Source organism: Lampetra planeri, chromosome 3 (genome assembly GCF_965212315.1).
Source record: "Lampetra planeri chromosome 3, kcLamPlan1.2.h2, whole genome shotgun sequence".
In the NCBI taxonomy this organism is placed as follows: domain Eukaryota; kingdom Metazoa; phylum Chordata; class Hyperoartia; order Petromyzontiformes; family Petromyzontidae; genus Lampetra; species Lampetra planeri.
In genome coordinates, this window is record NC_136109.1 from 2,982,352 (window position 1) to 3,003,102 (window position 20,751).

The following is a 20,751-nucleotide window of genomic DNA, read 5'->3' on the forward strand; positions in this document are numbered from 1 at the left end:
CCTGGACCTTCAATTTCTGCAGAAACTCATCACACGTTGTTGTTCTTGCTCCGCCAGAGCCTCTGCCACCTGGCTAAGCCTCCCCTCAAGCTGAGCAACGTCTCCGCCGTTGAAACTGTCGGTCGGGAGTGGCTCAACCCAGTCGATGTGTTCTTGCAGCTGTTGGTCCTCCTCTATCCGTGATGCCCTTCCACTAGGGATGGCTCCCCGGGCTCTTGCTCCTGCTGGACCCTCTCTTATTCATGGACCCCTTCTGAGCATCTCTTCAACAAGTATCCCACAAATGCCTCCAGTTGTAAACGAAGACTAAACGCCATTTCCTTGAGAGGTACATTGTCAACAAATGCTAAACACCACATGTGCACTGTTACATAATGTAGGAGCCAGAGGACATCCCTATCACACCCCAAGGTGAATGTGGAATGGCTCCGAATAAGAACACACCGTCTCTCATCTCAGTGTGCGTGTGTCAAAGAACGTACGCATCAGCAGTGGGGAGACAAAGGCGGCTGGGCTTGGTTATAGCCACACCAACCCCTCATGTAACCATGTTTGCTTTCATGTCTATTGCACAAATTGCAATAGACTGCTAAGGCTATACAGGGAATCTTTGTCAAAGAGGATGTGTTTGAGAAAGTGATCTGACCTCTGTTGGTATGTAAGAGGTGCGTTTAGGGTAGTAATGTGCAAATGTGAGGAGCAGTGGCTCAAGGTGAATATCTGAACTGGTCCTGGGCCTCCCCAAGGACGACTCAGCCTTACACGTGATTATCTGGTGCAATGGTGTGGATAAAACATCACCACTGGGGATACAAAGCTGGCCTGGCAGGTGATTATCTCATGCCACCTTTTAATTATTACACGCTTTTTATTTAATTCACTCTGTCTGTTGTTGTCGTATCCTCAAATCTTGTAACTCAATTTTAACCCACTTCCCAATGTATCGACTGCAAACTTGGTACTTGTGTCATACTGATGACAATACTATATTCTATCATAAAAAATATATATTTTTAAACATTAATTTTTATATGTTATGTTTCGGCTTGGGTCTAATTGTACACGCTCAACCAACGTTGGCTGTAACTGGCCACGCTCCCTTACGTTATGGCAAGCTTCGGGGCCACTTCCTGGAGTCGTGGAGTTCCGCCATTACTAGTACATTTCATAAAAGCTTGTTTCTAAAAAAGTTTTTAAAAATATTACTTATCATAATTATACTACCCTCAATGTCCCACAACCGTAGACCAGAGTTATTTTAGCCATCACTTTCAGATGACTTCTATATTAACGATGTTGCCCAATTCCAAACAAAGGGAGAGAAGTTGAAATTATGCAGAGCAAAAGTACACAGCGGAATGAACTCTTTATTGTATTTAAATTACACGTGGACAGCACAATACAAGCAAATGTGTGAATAAGAAAATACATTGTGAAGTGAACCATTACCTGTAAATACTTTCAACGAGCCATATTATGCGGTGACAAGAGAATTAACAAAGGTGTAATAACAAAAGCAGAGGGATCGAATGAGCATCATCCACAGCGTAGATCTGCTGTGCTGCTCAACACTTCCAACAGAGGTCCGATCAATTCGATGCTCAGCTCAACTCTGACATCTGCTGCTGTGCCGTCTTCAGCTCTATATTCGCACAAGAATCAACATATGAAATACATAACATTTCAATTAGTCTTGAAGTATTGGAATACAATTACTACATACCCCAAAAACAATATACAGTCATACCTCGGTATACAACCGCTTTGGAATACATCGAATTTGGTATACGTCGTGTTTTGATGTAAAAAAAATGTCTTTGGATACGACGTCTTGCTTGGGATAAGACGCGCTTGCTAGAACTTGTATGGGTCGGGATGAGTCACCGCGTACCCGCGTAGACCCCGGTCACGACTCCTCCTCTTCCTCACCACCATCCTCGTAGGCTATCAACTCCTCTCAGCAAGGTAAAGTGACGTTAAATTTTATTTTTATTTAAATTTATTTTTATTTATTCATTTATTTTAATTTATGTATGCATTTTAGTAATTAGTGTCTAAATTATTTTATACAACCCCATTAATGTATAATATGCCATATAAAATATAACTTCTTATACTCTGAAACGGATTATTTCCTTTCCCTTTATTTCTTATGGGAAAAATTAGTTTGGTATATGTAATTTTCGGTATAAGTCCTACCTTCTGGAACGAATTAATGACGTATACCGAGATACAACTGTATTTAACTTCCCTTTTAAAATAATTATTATAAAAAACTATAAGGTCTCCATGTGTCTGGTCCATCCATTTGTCTAAGCATTGTGCCTTGCTAACCAGTGCGATATGATCGACTGCTGAAAATTCAGTTGTTTTTGTTCCCGATTACATTTGTTTTGCTTTTGCAATTTAGATGACCCAGATCACTCTTGCAAGTTAGACTATCCTGGTGAAACGAAACGTAAAACTTGTTCAGCCAATTAACTGTACTGACATTTCAGCCAATTGAATGCAACAGGCATCCCACCACGTGTTTGGGTCCTCAGCAGTATTTTTGTCTCCCCAGTGGCGATGTTCACACACAACACCAGTTAATTGTTTGAGGCTTAGTGGACCTAGGGGAGGCCCAGGACCGGTTCAAATAATCGTCAGCGGTGGTGGCCGTGAGCGGGAATCGAACTCGGGTCGCCGGGTTCGTAGCGCAGCATAGCGCTAACCACTACACTACAAAACGTTACGCTTCCACATGCACGGGTCACATGACAGATTTGACGTCACAGCTCACTTGCTGTGCAAGAAAATTCTGCATTATTGAGCTCCCCCACCCCCCCCAAAAAAAAAAATCTAAAGTGTTTTTTTATAATTGTTGCATGGTGTAGTCTGGAAAGTACCCACATGGCAAATTTCCAGTTTGTTGCATGTCAGGAAGTACGCTAAACATTTTGAACAGACACACATTCACAACTTTGCCTTTTGTATATATGGAGATGGTACATTACCTGTGTGGAATTGTATCCCAGGTTCTGAGATTGCAATGCAATGTTTAAAAAAATCACAGCACTGCCCCCCAAATATGCATACACGCATACAGACAGAATACAGACCTGTGAGAAGGACTCGCAGTTTGCTGTCAGACAGTGTGAAGGCGATGGGATTGATGATTCCAGTGGCCCCATCCTGGATATTAAGCCTAAGCTGTACAGATGGTTCATTAATCTCCGCTAGCTCGCTGGAGCAGAGTGTGTAGTCCACACGCCATGAGACGCCTGCCAGACGACTCACTACCGAAGCACAGGGGAAGGGTTTACATTCGTAAGCACAGAGACACTTAAACACATTAACTTCAGTGAGTATCGTATTTAACTCTGTAGTAGTGCTACCACTACACTGTGATATACAACGAAACATCATCTATTTGTATGTCGTTTATAAGCAAATCCAACTTTTCAATTGTTTTAGGATTCAACAGTAAAGTTAAGTACATTTTATAGAAATAGAGAATAAAATATATGAGCAGCAAACATAATTACCCAATCATGTGAACTATTGAATATACAAACTTATTACACTACTTTTGTAAAAATGTAAATAACACAATAAAGTATGTCAGATAAGTTAATTGAGTAAATTAATTGTCAAGGTGCATGTAAATATAGGCATGCTTGCTTTTAAAATATAAAGCATCAAAATTGAACTAAAATAATCACTGTACTAGTATTTGAATAGGTATCCCCCAAAATGGGAATGAATGGTTGAGGTTTCACTGAAAATCTCACCCGATAAAATGCATTTAATTAAAGCAAGAGACCAGTAATCTTTGGTTATTTCGGTAAAGTCACGTAGGTGAAAATAAAATTAAAATACGTAGGCTTTCGCGACCAATATTGTTCATAAAAAAAAAAAAAAAAAAAAAATAAATAAATCGTTGATTATGAAAATTAAAATAACTCGTGATTTAGGTGAAAAAAATAAAAATTTAATAACTATTGATTTATTTTATTTTCACCGACATGACTTTACCAAAAGAATGAAAGATTATGGATGCTTGCAGTCACGAAAACTTCAAATCTAGAATCAAGAGACCAGTGTCAGCTCAACAGCATAGGTTTAAACAAATTCTGCTAGATAACAGTGGTCTACATGGCCCAAAGGCTGACGAAATAAAAAGCATTGAATTTTAAGTAAAGACATTCGGAAGTGAATTTACATTTTGTATTACCTGCAATGCTCCCAACACCATAAAATGAGCGTCGTACTGACGATATTACACATTCACTATTTAAATTAGCCAACATCATTTTCCTAACATCAAGAGAACACACACAGCAATTTGTACCATCGCTCCTTTAATATCTAAACAATGAAAATACACTCACGGCGCAGGCTCTGACTCTTCAGCTGATCCTGGAGTTCTGCTTGCTTATCTTCATAGACCTTACACAGAGCGGACGCGTGTTCTGAAATCAATGCAAAAAGGTACAATTTACCAATTCAATTGGATATAAAACACGTGAAGTTTTCTTCTATCCACTGCTGGCCCTAGACTACCACTAGTCCATCATCTCTATAGGATACTTTATACAGGTAGGAACAACAGTTCCACACTGCCCACCAGGGATTATTTGTCTGTCCGCCTGTCGTGCATAGCCACGCCCTCGATTTGTATTTCAAAGAGCGCTTCGGGCGGGCTCAGCACCACGTGACGCGCCTGCCCACGTAGCTTGTGCCGCGTGACACGGATCGCACGAATGCGCTGTCTAACCAAGTTCCTACCTGCCCACTCCGAAGGAATGTGTTCCACTGCTGGGCTAAACTTCCTCTAGTGCACCATCTCTCCATTGTTAACACTCTCCGATGCCCACCACTTTTTTAACCCCTCGCACAACCTTCACTCATTCTGCCTTCAACTGCTGGGGAGACCTGAGGTGAGGAGTCCCGCTCTACCCACTGCTGGCCTAGACTACGTCTCTACAGCTTTTGCTCTATCATGGCCTAGACTCCATCTCTATAGGTTGCTCTATCCACTGCTGACCTAGACTCGTGCCCCACCCACTCCGTTCTGACACTTGGGCTACGCCCACTTTTAAACCTTTATAAACAATTGCATTTAGAGGCTTACACCCCTTTTCTCTCCGCCTAATGACGACCGCTTGTGTTGCGATCGAAACGTCGTAGTTTTTGGTTTATTTTATTTTTATTAATTTGAACCTATCTATGCGAATTTACAGAAATACCCAAAGAATATTAATTCCTGCAGTTGAAATTAGGGGAATATTAAGCAAAAGAGATAGGGATATATGGCATGAAACAGGAGGAGCATCATCCAAATCCATCGTGTCCTTTCTTGATTTGAAGCTTTCGTGACTGCAGGGATCCATACTCTTTGGTTCTTTCGGTAAAGTCACGTAGGTAGAAAATAAAATAAATCACGACGTTTCGGGCGCAACACAAGCGTCCATCATCAGGTGGGAAAGCGTGGCCTACTGCTGAGGCAGACTGTTTTAAAAGGTTTGAATGGGTGTAGCTCAAGTGTTATAAAGAAGTGGCCGGGGCTAGTGATGTTAATGTGATAAATTAGCATGTAACTGTAAGATAGGAAAGCAGCCTCCTAAACGAGGGCATGGAAATGGCTATCATGTCATTCTTGAGTTTGTCAACATTTTTGAATAGAAGGCAACTTCTTCAGACACGGTTATTTATGGGCATACATGAGGAAGTTTAAAACCATGTTGAAGGATATTGGGTTATCAGCAAAAACTTCCGAGTGCAAATTAGCTATAAAATAAAGCGACGACAGTCACTTCCCATTACATTGAACAAATTACACACAGAACCATAAAAAAGAGATTACCTTTGGGCAGACCTAACTGCTGTAGCTCACTGGAGAGAGAATTTCCATCCACGTTGTACTTAGCCGCACTGCACAGCACAAACTCGAGTACAGCCAGACTCGCCTTCACATCCCCACTTTCTGCACAAAGACATGGACACAACATAAAGTTAAACTACAATATTAACCGAGATTTGAAGTTTCCGTGACTGCAGGGATCCATACTCTTTGGTTCTTTCGGTAAAGTCACGTAGGTATAAAATAAAATAAATCAAATCACGACGTTTCGGGCGCAACACAAGCGTCCGTCATCAGGTGAAGAAACAGAGCTATATACACCACGGATGACAAAGAACCTGTTACCGTTACAATTATTAAACTATATTCTTGGTTATTTCGGTATAGTCACGTAGAAGGGAAATCATAAAATAATAACAAAAACGCAATATTTATAAAACATTTATTGTGTTTTATTTTTATTATTTTATTATTTCCCTTCTACGTGACTTTACCGAAAGAACCAAGAATATGAATCGCTGCAGTCACGAAAGCTTTAAATCCAAAAAATTATTAAACTACTTTTCATTGCTGGAATCACCAAATTGCTACGTTTGTAAATACACAAGTAAAACCTAGATTAGGCATGCTTAATAAAATACAGCACACGTTAACGCAACCCACCAGTTAAATATAGATTGCCAGAATTGGATTTGGAGGGTGTTTCGGTATCCCTTGCGTAATAATCCCCCCCATAGCATGAATATGCAGTTACAGAATTAATCTTTTATGGACATATGCGTTTCACAGTTACGCGCTCCAATTTTTAAAAAAAAATTGTAAAATTACATGTTTCTAAACGTATATTTTTTCAATGATAATAATTCGGAGTTATAAAAACAATATTATGCAAGACAATCAACTAAAATCTCAATCTGATGGCGTCACCACGTCATGGGCATCGTCAGTGTCACGATCTGAGTAGGAGCAGCGTTCAAGAAAGCCGGGAGTTACGCCTTATTAAGTAATCTTTGTAAGTTGGTACCAGGCAGTCCTCGACTTACGAACCAACTTCCATGAAATATTACTTTCTTTCAACATTGACTTAACACGCAAACTCGCACTTGCAAACTCAACCGTGGAACCATTTTATTCAGCCGACTCAAGTCTCGCATGGGGAGTGAAGGTTTGTGTGTGTGTGTGCACACGCACAAACGTGAGTGTGTGGAGGGCGGTAGTATAGCGGTGAGAGCGCTGCGCTACGAAACCAGCGACCCGAGTTCGATTCCCGCTCACAGCCAATACCAGTGACGATGATCTGAATGGGTCCTGGGCCTCCCTTAGATCGACGAAGCCTCAAATGAGTACCTAGTGCAGTGTGTAAACAACGCCACTCTGGAGACAAAGGTGGCCGGGCGTGGTGCTGGCCACCCACCAACACCTCGTGTGCCGTGCCAGCCTTTATTAGGTCTTAGCTAAGACTACACGGGGGATGTTTGTGTGTGTGCACGGGTGCCCCCGTGTGTGTGGGGAGCAGTAGTGTAGTGGTTAGGGCACTGCGCTATCAACCCGGCCACCTGAGTTCGCTTCCCACTCGCGACCAACACCAGTGACGATTATCTGAATGGGTCATGGGCCTCTCCCAAGTCGACTAAGCCTCAAATGAGAACATGGATTCGAAACTAGCCGGGCGCAGTGATGCCCACTCTCCGTTTTGTGTGCCGTGCCGGCCTTCATAGGTGCTGCTCGATAACAGCACTTGCCCCAACGGTCTGTTAAGGCAAGACAGGACTGGTGATGCAATGGCAGAAACAGAACAACACATCTGAGAGGGTGACCACTAAGGAGGGGCAATAAGATCAGTTCATGTACACAAATAGGTGTACATGAACTGATTGTGGCATCGCAGGAATGTGCACGGGCGATAGAGAAGCATTCAACAAACAGTGGGTAGACAATGGATGGTGATGATTGAAAGCGATGACTTAAACTCACCAAATTTTGCATCTTCTGTAAGCTTCGTGATTTTCTGGTACTGCAAAATGACAGAAGATTCACCATATGGTAATACTACAGGAATGATACATTGACCTGAACCAGTGAAACATCCACTGCTATGCTGCTATGATTGTATAAACGTCTACCTCTACAGTGGAAGAAGTGGAAACATTTCAGATGGATTTCAGGATATGTAACAGGGCTTTATATCCCTCTAAAAGCCATCTTCAACATGAGTAAACCAAATGTGATTTTAGTCCAAAGTCCCCTTCAACTCCCAAACTTGGTACAATGTATCTAAACACCTAATGCGGCTCTTGTATCAACATGTTTACTCTTACTAGTAACTTAGCATCTGACACAATGAGTCTTTGGATTTCTGAATGCATGTTCCAACGCTCACAAAGACATTATTTTTCATGTTCTTCTTTAGTTATAAACCAAGCCTCTAAACCACTGCTCATGAGCTGATCGAATGGACCTTCACGTCTGTACTTGATTCTGGCGATGCGATCTGGATATCTGCTCACATAACTGTTCTGAACATCCGAGCTCACGTTTTCCACTCTGCCTTAGGATTCATTCTAAACGAGTCAATTAATAATTGGGACTGTTACTACAAGTCACTTTATATTCTACCATCCCGCTGCAGAGACCTTAACGATCAATAGCGACCGTCCATTCAGTTCATATGGTTTACATATTCGAGATTTACAACTTATGATGAGTTGCGACTTTTTATCATCACCGAATAGGTAATTAGGTGTGCATATATTCATGCCGAACAACATTTCTGCTGCGGTATGGACCTTCTCATTGAACCCACATATTCTGCTCCAGTCATCCTCTTATATTTGGGTAAATTTAAATTATTATAAAAGGATGCGTTCGAAGTGGGAGTGGGGGGCACGCCGGTTAGCTCACTGAGCTATCAACCCAGCGACCCGAGTTTAATTTCCAGCAATGCCGAGTATCAGTGACAAGTTACGTCTGAACCAACATGGAAAAATATGGTAACGCAATCACCCATCACGAAAGCCACATGCATTAACAAAGAGCTACGAAATTATTATTTAAATTCCATTCACCTTAAAATAAAGAATGAAGGGCCTGTACTGGCAGTGGTATACAAGTGTAGTGTAGCAGTGCCGACTGGTGGCCACAAGTGGCAACTTCGGGTGTACCAACAGTCTGCATATAAGGAGCAGACAGTATACACGGGAACGTCGGCGGAGGGGAGGAACTGGGGCAAAGGTCATTGAGGGGATCCATCTGGGAGCTCCGAGTACCCGCCAGAGTTCTAGAAAGGGGGTGTGGCCAAGGCGGAGCCGGGCCACGCTGGAAGGATAAAAGGAGGTGAGAGTCGGGGCTCGGGGCTGTCCGTGGGAATCGGGGTCGTCTCGTCGTGGAAGTCGTTGTCGCCATCGTCGCTGTCGTCCTTGTCATCGCTAGACGTCGCCACTGCTGGATAGTCAGCCAGCCATCCAGGCAGTGAGCGCCGTCATGCTAGACGGTCAGTGTTGTGTTATGTGCTAGTGAGTCGAAATAACGTGAAGTACGGGTAAATAAATAAAGGTGCCTCTACAATTATCGTCTCTGGAGTCCTACATTACAAAAGCACAAATAAAATAAAAAACCTCACCTTGCTCATCATCAACACTCCATTGTAACAACATGGGAGACTAATATTTCAGGCAATGGTCTTCCTTCAGAGTCAGAACATTACCTCAGCACATCCCTTCTGGACGGACACTGTAGACCCAAGCTAGTGAAATGACGGTAAAGTTCATCCCGCTCAACGTGACGTCACTCCTGCAGCCAATGGACCGGGGGGTGATGGCGCTGATTAAATCCCACAACGAGGACCTTCTTTGCGATGCTACACGGCATTGAGGATGGTGACCTCCACACACTAGTAAGGTTTTGGAAGGGTCTCTACATTAATGTGCTTTTAGAGGTCGCCTAGGCTTGGAGACCAGTGAAGAACGACGATGCCCTTAAGCGCTGCTGGAAGCCGCTCTGGGCAGCTTTTTACCACCACCATAGGTTTACGTGGATGAGAAGCAGAGGTCGCAATCGGGTACCCGATACCGATACCCGTACCCTACCCGATACCCGGCTACCCATACCCGGCCGGGTACGGGTAGCCGGGTACCCGTTTGCGACCCTGTTGCGGCCGGGTACGGGTAGGCCGTGAGTCCCTGGTGAGTAACCGTTTGTCACTCATTTCCCAACGTCTTGTCTCTTCTCACAATTCAAGTTCCGAGAATAAACCCACCCGCGCCTGCAACATGGCTTCATCCCAGAGGTCGCAATCGGGTACCCGATACCCGTACCCTACCCGATACCCGGCTACCCATACCCGGCCGGGTATCGGGTACCCGTTTGCGACCCTAGTGCGGCCGGGTACGGGTAAGGAATCAAAACCCATTTGCGACCTCTGATGAGGAGGAGCGAGCAGCTACCCTGTTTTAGAAAATGCTCGAGTGTCCTGCACGCGACATTCCTTGCAGCGATGACACCAACCTGGACTTTGTAGGCCTCGCCTGGCAGGGTCTACTGCATCTTTGAAAGAGGTGGCCAGCTTCTTTGAAGCATGCTACAACTGTGTTTATACGAGCACCAAAATCTTCAAAGAAACTGCCATGCTTTCTAATAAAAAAGAGAGGCATGTTCGAAGTGCTTCAAACACGTCTGTGCGTGTGACTGAGATAGAGACGGAGATACAGAGAGACAAATGAAGATGCATAGAAACAAACGGAGATGCAGAGAAACGGGGATACTGAGAGAAAAAACGGCGATAGTAAAAGACAGAGATACTGGGAGACAAACGGAGATTCTGAAAGACAAACGAAGATACAGAGAGACACATGGATATACAGAGACACCCACAGAGATACTGAGAGCTGGCAAAGGGTAGCCGGCAATAGAGGAATGTGAATGCGGCGTCAGTCGCGAGACACGGCTCAACGGCGCTAACCTGACCTGGTTGGCCTGTTCCTGAGCGGGCATTTAGATTTGGCTTCGTTTTCAGTTACAGTTCACAAAGCGTAACATATACAGATAGTCCCCAAGTTAGGATGGTCCGACTTACGATATTTCGATCTTATGATGGCGATAGCGATACGACAAAATTGTAAAATAGTTTAAAGTTTGCGCGGCAGGCAAACGCAACAGCGTACGAATCTTGGTGAGTACAGTACAATATGATACGTTACGATACGTTCAATGCATGTATGAAACGTAGCTTTAGCGATTTCATTTTAGGGTTACCACGATACGATACATTAAATGCATGTTAATAGTTTTTATAGCAGATAGGATTGTTTCTTGAAAATGTTTTCTATTAAATTGCAGTTCATATAGGTAGGCTAAGAAATAACCTTGTTTTTACTTTACATTTTACTGTGCAATACAGTATTGTAATTAATAAATACATACAGCATATAGTTTATACAGTACGGTACTGTAAATTTCTCTGTTTTGCTAAATTATCACCATTCTTTAAGACTCCTGGGTAGGCTAGGCCATCTTCGACTTACGATATTTTTGACTTACGATGGGGTCGTCGTAACGCATCTCCATCTAAAGTAGAGGACTACCTGTATAATGGTTATTTTCCAGATAATGGTTATAGTTTTCTGTTCGGTTTGAACCGCACACCTCTGTTGAAGAAAAGGATTGTCCACCATTCTAACAGTGACCTTTGCCATGGAAGGAGACGGATGCCTGTTTGGAGTATGGGTCTGATGTAAATAGACATTCTACAATCTAATATTATTTACATAGCGCCTTCAATCAAGGCTACTGACATAACGTACAAAACGGAGACGGAATAGAATGATTTAGATGGAAGGAGCGCACAAGGTTTGAAGAATGAGTTACAATGATAGCGGGTACTTAGGCATCATGAAAGGGGAGGATAGTTTTATTCCAGTGGAGGGATGGACAAGGAGAGAGGACCAACAACGAGATTGGGTACAGTAATAAGGAAGGGACAGAGAGACACGGAGAAGATTGGGAACGAAGAGGACTAGAAGGGGATATGGAAGGCTATGAGAGAGACAAGATAATGTGGAGCAAAGGCATTGAAGAGATTTAAAGACTCGCATCAGGTAATTGAAAAGGCAGCGGTATAAGCCAGTGGAGTTGAAGAAGCAAAGTAAGAATTAAAGGAGAGGCTAAAAATAACTCGTGCAGAAACATTTTGAATGCGTTAGAGGTGACGGCAGAGGCAGGGAATGAATCAGGAGTTTGGCAGCAGAAATTGACAAGAGAGGGTGGGGATTTACCCTCATGTTAAAAAATATTATATTTATCAGGCAAGGCCTGCTGAGCAATTAGTTCCTTTTCAGAAGCGACCTGGCCACATTTGATAGCTCAATTAAGTGGCTTATTATGTGCAAAGTTATAGCAGCCAAATACTCTAAACACACGTTTATAAATGTTGAGAGAAAACCCGGAGGATCCGGAGAAAAATCCACAAGACCACGAGAGCATGCAAACTCCAAATATACAGGCGTCAGGGTCGGGATCAAACCCGCGGCTTACTCCATACCAGGCGCAGGAGTTAATATCTCACCACCATGGCAAGACAAAATTGATAAAAGCGGCAAATGCGAGTAGTCGCGGTGATGTGGGTGTAAAAAGTGAGGGAAGAGTCAAATGTGACACCAAGGTTGAGGGCAGAAGACACAGGAGTGAGAGAGGGAAATAGATGGTTGCGACGGGAAGAAAACGAGATGCCATTAAGAAAATTATTCATGATTTGGAAAGATTGACAGAGAGTGAAGCACCATCCAAGATTGGATGGCAGCTGGACACGAGGAGATACGAGATGAAAAGTGAGGAGTATATGAAGGGAAGGAGAAGAAGATTTGGGTATCATCAGCAAGCAAATGATGAGGAGGCCAAATATATAGAGAGAACAGTAAGGGACCCAGAACTGATCCCTGCGGAACATTGACACTAAGAGGGGAGGGTGGGGATATGGAGTGATTGAAGAAGATGGACAATGTGCGAGAAGGTAGGACTTGAGCCAGGAGAGGTCAGAGAGAGTGGAAATAAGAGTGGGGTGATCAACAGTGTCAGAGGTGTCAGAAAGGTCGAGAAGAATGAGAATTGAAGACCGGCATGGAAGGAATTTGCAGGATGGTTCTGGACATTGAGAAGGGCCGTTTCGGTGATATGAAGAGGGAAAAAACTGTATTAGATTTGCAGATAGAGGGAATTCTAAGTAATGTGGAGCAAGCCAGTGAAGAACATGGCATTCCAGAATGTTAGTAAAGTACGGTGATAATTATTGCCAGGAATGGTGGGGTCAACGGAAGGTTTTGACAGCGAGCTGTCACATAGTTACAATGGCTATTATTGAATAATTGTTGATGCGACAATACAGACCATGGTGGCAACCAATGAAACCGATTCTAACAGCTGTGCAGGAGAAACGAGCAAAGTAGGCAGACAGAAGGTAACCGGAGGTAAACCTGTATTGACCTCTGCAAGGGCCATGGCCTGCTCTTGCATGCAATGGTGGACGCCTGTAAATACTATTCACTGCTGGAACAAGATATTCGACTGCTTGAAGCACCAGGACAATAGCAGGTTACAATTGACATGCAAGTAAGGAAGTGAATGCACCACGACCAATGTGAAAGGGGATGATTTTAGCACCACATATGCAAGTGGAGGGATGTAAATATGTAAATATCGCCCTTGGAACAGAAGCATCTGTCATTCGTATGCGAGGGAGCAAACATGAACACCTAAGCCTCATATTAGAGCATATCCTGAAGAATGTCGGGTGAAACGGTGAACAGGCGAAATGGCTTAACTGCGGTGTCACATGATTAACTCAGAAGGACATGAGACTTTGCAGGGCTCTCACCATCATCATCAGTCTTGGTCAATCCACCGCTGAATTAAGGCCTCCCGTGGCTGCCACCACTTATCACAATTGTGAGATGTCATAATCCAGCCAATACTTGCGCACATGATCTGAGTTAATATCTCCATCTCCAGGGGACATGCACTCACACTCCATTCCTTGGCTGCCTATGCATTATCATTCTCTACCATTGCAGCATCATCCCTTCAAGTGATGTATCCTGCCCAAGCCCACCTTACTTTCTTAAGAGTTTTTATGACGGCATTAACCTGCATATACAGGGTGTTTTAAAAAGATGGACCAAATTTCAAAGCAGTATATTTCACGATGGCAACATGTTACAATTACACAAAAAGTTACAAACGGTTTAATGAGTTATCAAGTTTTACTAACCATTTTATAAATGCTCTATGTGCCTTCCACCTGCTGTACGGACAACATCGAGATGATAGTTGAATTCGTCCCAAAAGCCTCTCTTCTCACGTTTTCCTCTGAGGTGCGTGGTCGCCCTGTGCTCTTCCCCTTACATTAACAGCCTGTTTCCTCAAATTGTCGGTACCAACGAGGAATGCTCTTTGACATTGGCGGATCAATGCCAAAACGCCGTTGAAACGCACGCTGCACCGCAATTACGGATTCAGTCTTGCTGAACTGCAGAACGCAAAACGCCCCTTGTGTTGCGGGGTCACCATCTTGCGAATGACTGAGGCTAGGGGCTGTTTGTACGCTGGGAGAGGCATCGAGCGGTAATCATTTGAAACTATCTACTCTGCCCTTTCAAGTGGTAAGAGTTTCATTCATGGGTGGTTTGTGGTTGCCGAGATATAGCGATTTCAAATCGGGTCCATCGTTTTTAAACACCCTGTACTTTGTAATCCGTGTTTCTCTTTTTGTCTCAGTTTAATTCTAAGCACGTTGTAATGGTGTGTATTATATCTAAATATGTATTTATTTATTTAGGTCATGGTTTGTGAGAGCTGGGATAACTGTTTTGTCATCATCTACAAAGGCCAGTGGATTTTGAAATGTATTTTTACTTTCCACAATCTCATAATACAACAATCAAATGCTTATCTTGTCCTATGCAGCTTGGTTGACTCAAACCTTATGTACAGAATAAAATAAAAAAGGGGTAAATTGCAATATTCCGAAATGTCTTTAACGAAGATCTCTATTTGCAATATAAACAATGGTGCTCAAACCATATCATCTGTGTGTAGTCCAATCAATGATATTAAAAAAACAGCCCAATTAAAACAATTGATTAATAAATCCATTTTGTGTAATGTGGTAGCATTACAACAAAAAAGATTCCACCAAGATTTGTCACACGATACTGGCCTTAAGCTATTGACTTCCGCTGGGTATGAACCCGTGCGGCAAACCTCAGAATATGCCCCGTCAAGTGACACAGGTGAACCTTTGCCTCCTTCTTTGAGGGTGTTGCTCAGACGTAGTCTTTTCACACCACGTATTAGGGAGGAGGGAAAGGTCCCTTTAATTTGCATGTAGATTTGCCAGCTATGCTCCAATAGCTTATCCCGCCAAACGGGACCAATTCTTATTTAAAGGGGACACTTCATCAACAAATTACGTATACAGGTAGTCCTCTACTTACGATGGAGATGCGTTACGACGACCCCATCGTAAGTCAAAAATATCGTAAGTCGAAGATGGCCTAGCCTGCCCAGGAGTCTTAAAGAATGGTGATAAGTTAGCAAAACAGAGCAATTTACAGTACCGTACTGTATAAACTATATACTGTATGTATTTATTAATTACAATACTGTATTGCACAGTAAAATTTAAAGTAAAAAACAAGGTAAATTCTTACCCTACCTATATGAACTGCAATTTAATAGAAAGTTTTTTTTAGGAAACAATCCTATCTGCTATAAAAACGATTAACATGCATTGAACGTATCGTATCGCGGAAACCCTAAAATGAAATCGCTAAAGCTACGTATCATACATGCATTGAACGTATCATATTGTATTGTACTCACCAAGATTCTGTCCGTCGTCTGCATACTTGAACGATGTTAGGTTGTTGATGGCTACATTAACTTAGTTGTCGGAAGAGGAGGAATAACGATGATAAAGTTTCAGTATCGTACCTCGTACGCTGCTGCGTTTGCCTGCCGCGCGAAATGTTAAATATTTAACAATTTTGTCGTATCGCTATCGCCATCGTAAGATCGAAATATCGTAAGTCGGACCATTGTAACTCGGGGACTATCTGTACAATCATTCCACTGCATCACACAAATAAAGCCCACGTACTGGAAGTTTGTGTCGCTTTAAATTGGTATTGTTGATGGCTTACATCAATTGGCTCTCCAAGTAGGTCTTTAATCATCTGAACACAGAGAAGCTTCATCTTCACAGACGTCTGTAAGAGAGGTAGTAGCCATACACAACTTTAGAACAAGTCTTCATTATTATTTACAACAAGCAAATTCATGGGTCAAGCAAAACATTGCCTTGATGTGTCTTTGCACAAAGATATGTAGAAAGCAGAGGCATCGGTGAGCCACTTTATACAGAGCCGATAGGTTCATTCTCATTGTCACACTTTTACTGATGTTTAGAATTTGAAGCATTAGTTGATGCTTTTTCATTAATAGAGATGTAAAACATTTAACGATAACACTAAACAACAATATCAATTATAATTCTCGTTATTGGCGTTCAGCATTGTGATTTTCATTTGCACGTCTTTGTTTATGTAAATATTTTACGGAACCTGGGTGGTTGAGAGCCTATGTTTGAATTCATCGAGCAACCCATAATTACACGAGATGCTTAAAAATAATGTACTGCACATTGGTAATTTCAGTCCAGTCTTGCATGAATGCAAATTAAATCATAGTAAGTGGTTTTTCATTTAATTCGGCATATTCAGCGTTGAGAAAAAACAACCGTTAGATTTGTATGCATATTTGATGAATGCTCTTTCAAAACTGTGTATATGCACACCACCTAGTATAGTAAAGAAGCCAACCGAGGTGACTTCAGCATCAGTTCTATGACATTTAACAGGCGTGATTCCAACCGTGAGATGATGCACTGGCAATTATGAGGTCAAAATAAAAATGTGTCTTATGTCATAATCTTGCACAATTGTCATACAAATGAGGAAGATAAATATGTATTTGAATACTATGTGCACGTAATTTATATTTTGTGTTTTCCAATTGGTTAATAGGGCACCGTACATTATTGGATTTTTCAATGCTGGAAAAGCAAAAAGTGATTTTTTTGTTAATATTTTTATTTACATATTGTACAGCCAAATGAAGTCACTGTGAAGTGAAAGGCTGCCATGCATTTGCAATCCTTCATTGCCCTTTCACACTACAATCCACATCCCGAATTGCAGATTAACAGTCTGATAAAGGCTATATGGTGATTGTAGTCTTTCTACTTGTAAGTAGAGGGTTTTCCTACCTTCCATAAACTTAATATCGCACTCCGTGGGTTGTAAATTACTTGGTGCTCTGATTAAGGGGATTGTCGATGCTTACAAGCTTAGCATGATACTTGCACTATTTCAATCATGGTGAAACATACAGACCCTTACGAGAAGCAGCATAGCCAAAGACAGAGAGCAGAGGCAAGCATTGTCAAAAATTTCGATTTAAAGCTTTCGTGACTGCAGGGATTCATCTTCTTGGTTCTTTCGGTAAAGTCACGTAGAAGGGAAGTAATACAATAATAAAAATAAAACATAATAAAATAAAACAATTTTCGGTTAAGCACAGACAAACAGATGCAACTGCCACGTGTAAGAGCGTTTAACAAGCCGATTATTGTTTGAGCTCTCGATTTGTAGAACAATCCTCACAACCACATTTAGTGAGGCTAAATTTGCCAACCGGCTCCCACTGATCTGCAAAAACTCTGCGGGTAATAGGAGTCTTTAAAGCACAGCGGAGAAAGTCCAGGTTTACACAAACGTTCACATAATACATGCATCTTTTTCTAAATTCAGCATCAGATTCATAAGCATATATACGTAGTAAACATTCTAGGTTTGTACTTTTCGTGACTGCAGGGATCCATACAAATCCAATCGAAGGTATAATGTAATTGATTTTAATAAAAAATTTAAAAAAAAATTACGTAACTTTACCATAGTAAACATATTTAGTTTAATTTTCGATTCAAAGCTTTCGTGACTGCAGGGATTAATCTTCTTGGTTCTTTCGGTAAAGTCACGTAGAAGGGAAATAATAAAATAATAAAAATAAAACATCATAAAATAATTCTCACGATGTTTCAGCCACAACGCAAGCAGCCGTCCTAAGGTGACCTGTTCTTTACCTGAGGACGGCTGCTTGCGTTGTGGCCAAAACGTCGAGAGAATTGTATTTTATTATGTAAAATTTTTATTATTTTATTATTTCCCTTCTACGTGTCTTTACCGAAAGAACCAATAAGATATTTAGTTTAGCTGCAATTGCAGGTTTGTGTATCAATTATCTAAGCAGGTTAACTTATACAAATCCCATCGTGCCGTGGAAAACTTACCAACTTCGTGAGCGTGCTAATCTCTGCAAGAACCCAGTCCGGGCAATCCCGATCTCCAGAAAACCGAAACCTCTGTGCGCAAACACATCAAACAATAACATTGTGATGGACCGAGTTACTTTGACAAAATCTGAAGCAATTGAATGATTAAGTTATAAAATTACACGCAATGAATTATAGTTGAATATGTGGTACAATTTAACGTACATGGTAACATGGTAAATGTGTATATTCACTTTCGCAAAATTGGCCAAAACTCAACAGAATAAACACAATTCACAAGCACTAACATCTTTGGACTTTAAACACCTCATATAATCTCTCTATTTTATTATAACACGCTTTCTATTAACTGTCTGTTGTCGTATCCTCAAATCTTGTAACTCAATTTTAACACACTTCCCAATGTGGTATCGACTGAAAACTTTGTATACTTATGTCATACTGATGACAATACTAAATGATATCATAAAAATATTTTTAAACAATCTTTTTACACGCTTTCTATTAACTCACTCTGTTGTTGTTGTATCCTCAAATATTGTAACTCAATTTTAACCCACTTCCCAATGTGGTATTGACTGCAAACTTCGTATATTTACGTCTTCCTGATGACAATACTATGTTATATCATTAAACAAATATTTTAAACCATCTTTTTTACATATTATGTTTCGGCTTGGGTCTAATTGTCCACGCTCAATTGACGTTGGCGGAAATCACCACGGCCCCCTTACGTTATGGCAGGCTTCGGGGGCACTTCCTGCAATCGTGGAGTTCTTCCATTACTAGTACGGTACATTTCATACTGGTAGGAACCTCCTGGTTACACCAGCCCACAGCGGATTATTGTGTCCGTCCGTCCGTCGTGGATCCAAAAATGGGAGGGGTGAGGCTGGGTGGGGAGGGGCTGGGTGGGGAGGGGCTGGTCACCCCGTGGTGCCCTTATAAAACTCAACGTTTAACCTACTCACTACCGGCTTGTGCCCGCCCTCACAATCGGGCATATTTGCGGAATACACCACGCCGCCGTTGACCCTGGCCATTGACCGAGCAACCCAACGTTCCTACCAGCTCCCTCCGCAGGAATGTATTTAAAGCGTGTTAAAAAAAAGTTATTTTAATATTACTTATTGCTGGGGAAGCGGACCCAGCTCCATGCCACCACCTCCCCCCCCCGTGGTGGCGACGGAGGAACCCGGAGCAGTCGGGAGCGGGCGAGTGGCACGCAGCTCACCATCTCACCATTGTGGCCGAGCAGGAAGAGCTGACGAGGGCTGACGAGGGCTGTCTCCCTGTGTCGTCTCTGTGTTTCCCTGTGTCGTCTCTCTGTGTCGTCTCCCTGTGTCTCTCTGTCTGTCTCTCTGTGTCCCTGTGTCTCCGGGTCTCTGTCTGTCTCCCTGTGTCTCCCTGTCTCTCTGTCTGTGTCTCGGTGTCTGTCTCTCTATGTGTCTCTGTGTGTCACCCTGTGTCTCTCTGTCTGTGTCTCTCTGTCTGTGTCTCCCTGTCTCTGTCTCTCTGTCTGTGTCTCTCTGTCTCTGTCTCTCTGTCTGTGTCTCCCTGTGTCTCTCTGTCTCTCTGTCTGTATATCGCTGTCTTTCTGTCTCCCTGTGTCTCTCTGTCTCCCTGTGTCTCTCTCTGTCTCCCTGTGTTCCTGTGTCTCTCTGTGTCTCCCTGTGTCTCTCTGTCTGTCTGTATATCTCTGTCTCTCTGTCTCCCTGTGTGTCTCTCTGTGTCTCCCTGTCTCTCTGTGTCTCCCTGTGTCTCTCTCTGTCTCCCTGTGTCTCTCTCTGTCTCCCTGTGTCTCTCTGTGTTCCTGTGTCTCTCTGTCTCCCTGTGTCTCTGTCTGTGTCTCTGTCTCTCTGTCTGTGTATCTGCCGCCTCGGCGAGGGGATCACGTGACTCGCTCACGTGACGCGATGGACGGTGGCTGCGCGGTTCCAGTTGTGGGGTTGGAGACCGCGATTTCGTTTACGCGGAGGCCCTGGCCGTCAGTGCCTCTCTGTCTCACCGCGACAGACATTCCATAATTTACTTTAAAAAAAAGGTGAATTAGCAAGACAAAGACCTCACGTGCAACCTTCAACATGGCCTGCAATGTATAAGCTACACGGGGAGGTATTTTTTTTAGCCTATTCAGATCAAATACGCGAATTGAATTGGTTTAAATTGGTTTTCGCAAAGTTAACCGGAACCGAACCCCTTGAAATCTATTGTGAGCTATACTCGGTTAAAGCGGTTTTATGTGCATTGAACCGCACGCAAAAAAACAATCGGTTCGACTTCTTTGGAGCTGCCAGTTTAGCTGGTAAGGCACGCCGCGTGAAGACGCGGTCTAATACGGTGCTGATGGGCCGGGCACTTCAAGGCACGGGCCTTGCACTGACTCAGCTGACTTTGCTGGTTCAGTGGTGACACGGGCTCACAATGACTCAACTGACTTTGCTGGCTCAGTGGTGGCACGGGCTCGCACTGACTCAACTGACTTTGCTGGTTCAGTGGTGACACG

At 42.6% G+C, this 20,751-nt stretch overlaps 1 protein-coding gene across 2 annotated transcripts; it reads right to left on the bottom strand.

The window, feature by feature from the left end:
- Nucleotides 1–1,347: 1,347 nt before the first annotated feature.
- Nucleotides 1,348–20,180, bottom strand: COMMD4 (COMM domain containing 4). Of its 2 annotated transcripts, none has more exons than XM_078619030.1 (8): nucleotides 19,480–20,180; nucleotides 18,243–18,314; nucleotides 16,036–16,101; nucleotides 7,820–7,859; nucleotides 5,849–5,968; nucleotides 4,374–4,454; nucleotides 3,102–3,278; nucleotides 1,348–1,642 (listed from the first exon to the last, which is right to left on the bottom strand). In XM_078619030.1, the coding sequence occupies exons 1-8, from the start codon at nucleotides 19,480–19,482 to the stop codon at nucleotides 1,602–1,604; spliced, it is 600 nt and encodes a 199-aa protein (XP_078475156.1). In that variant the 5' UTR covers nucleotides 19,483–20,180; the 3' UTR covers nucleotides 1,348–1,601. The 2 variants fall into 2 exon arrangements, with proteins under 2 accessions (XP_078475156.1, XP_078475153.1); XM_078619027.1 differs by having other exon boundaries at nucleotides 19,488–20,179.
- Between the last annotated feature and the right edge of the window lie 571 nt (nucleotides 20,181–20,751).

Bases quoted from the DNA above. Each gene is read 5' to 3' on its own strand.
- COMMD4 (XM_078619030.1), bottom strand. The intron at 16,102-18,242 runs GTAAGTTTTCCA...CCTCTCTTACAG, and splicing joins TTAGCACGCTCACGAAGTTG to ACGTCTGTGAAGATGAAGCT. The intron at 7,860-16,035 runs GTAAGCCATCAA...GTCATTTTGCAG, and splicing joins TACTTGGAGAGCCAATTGAT to TACCAGAAAATCACGAAGCT.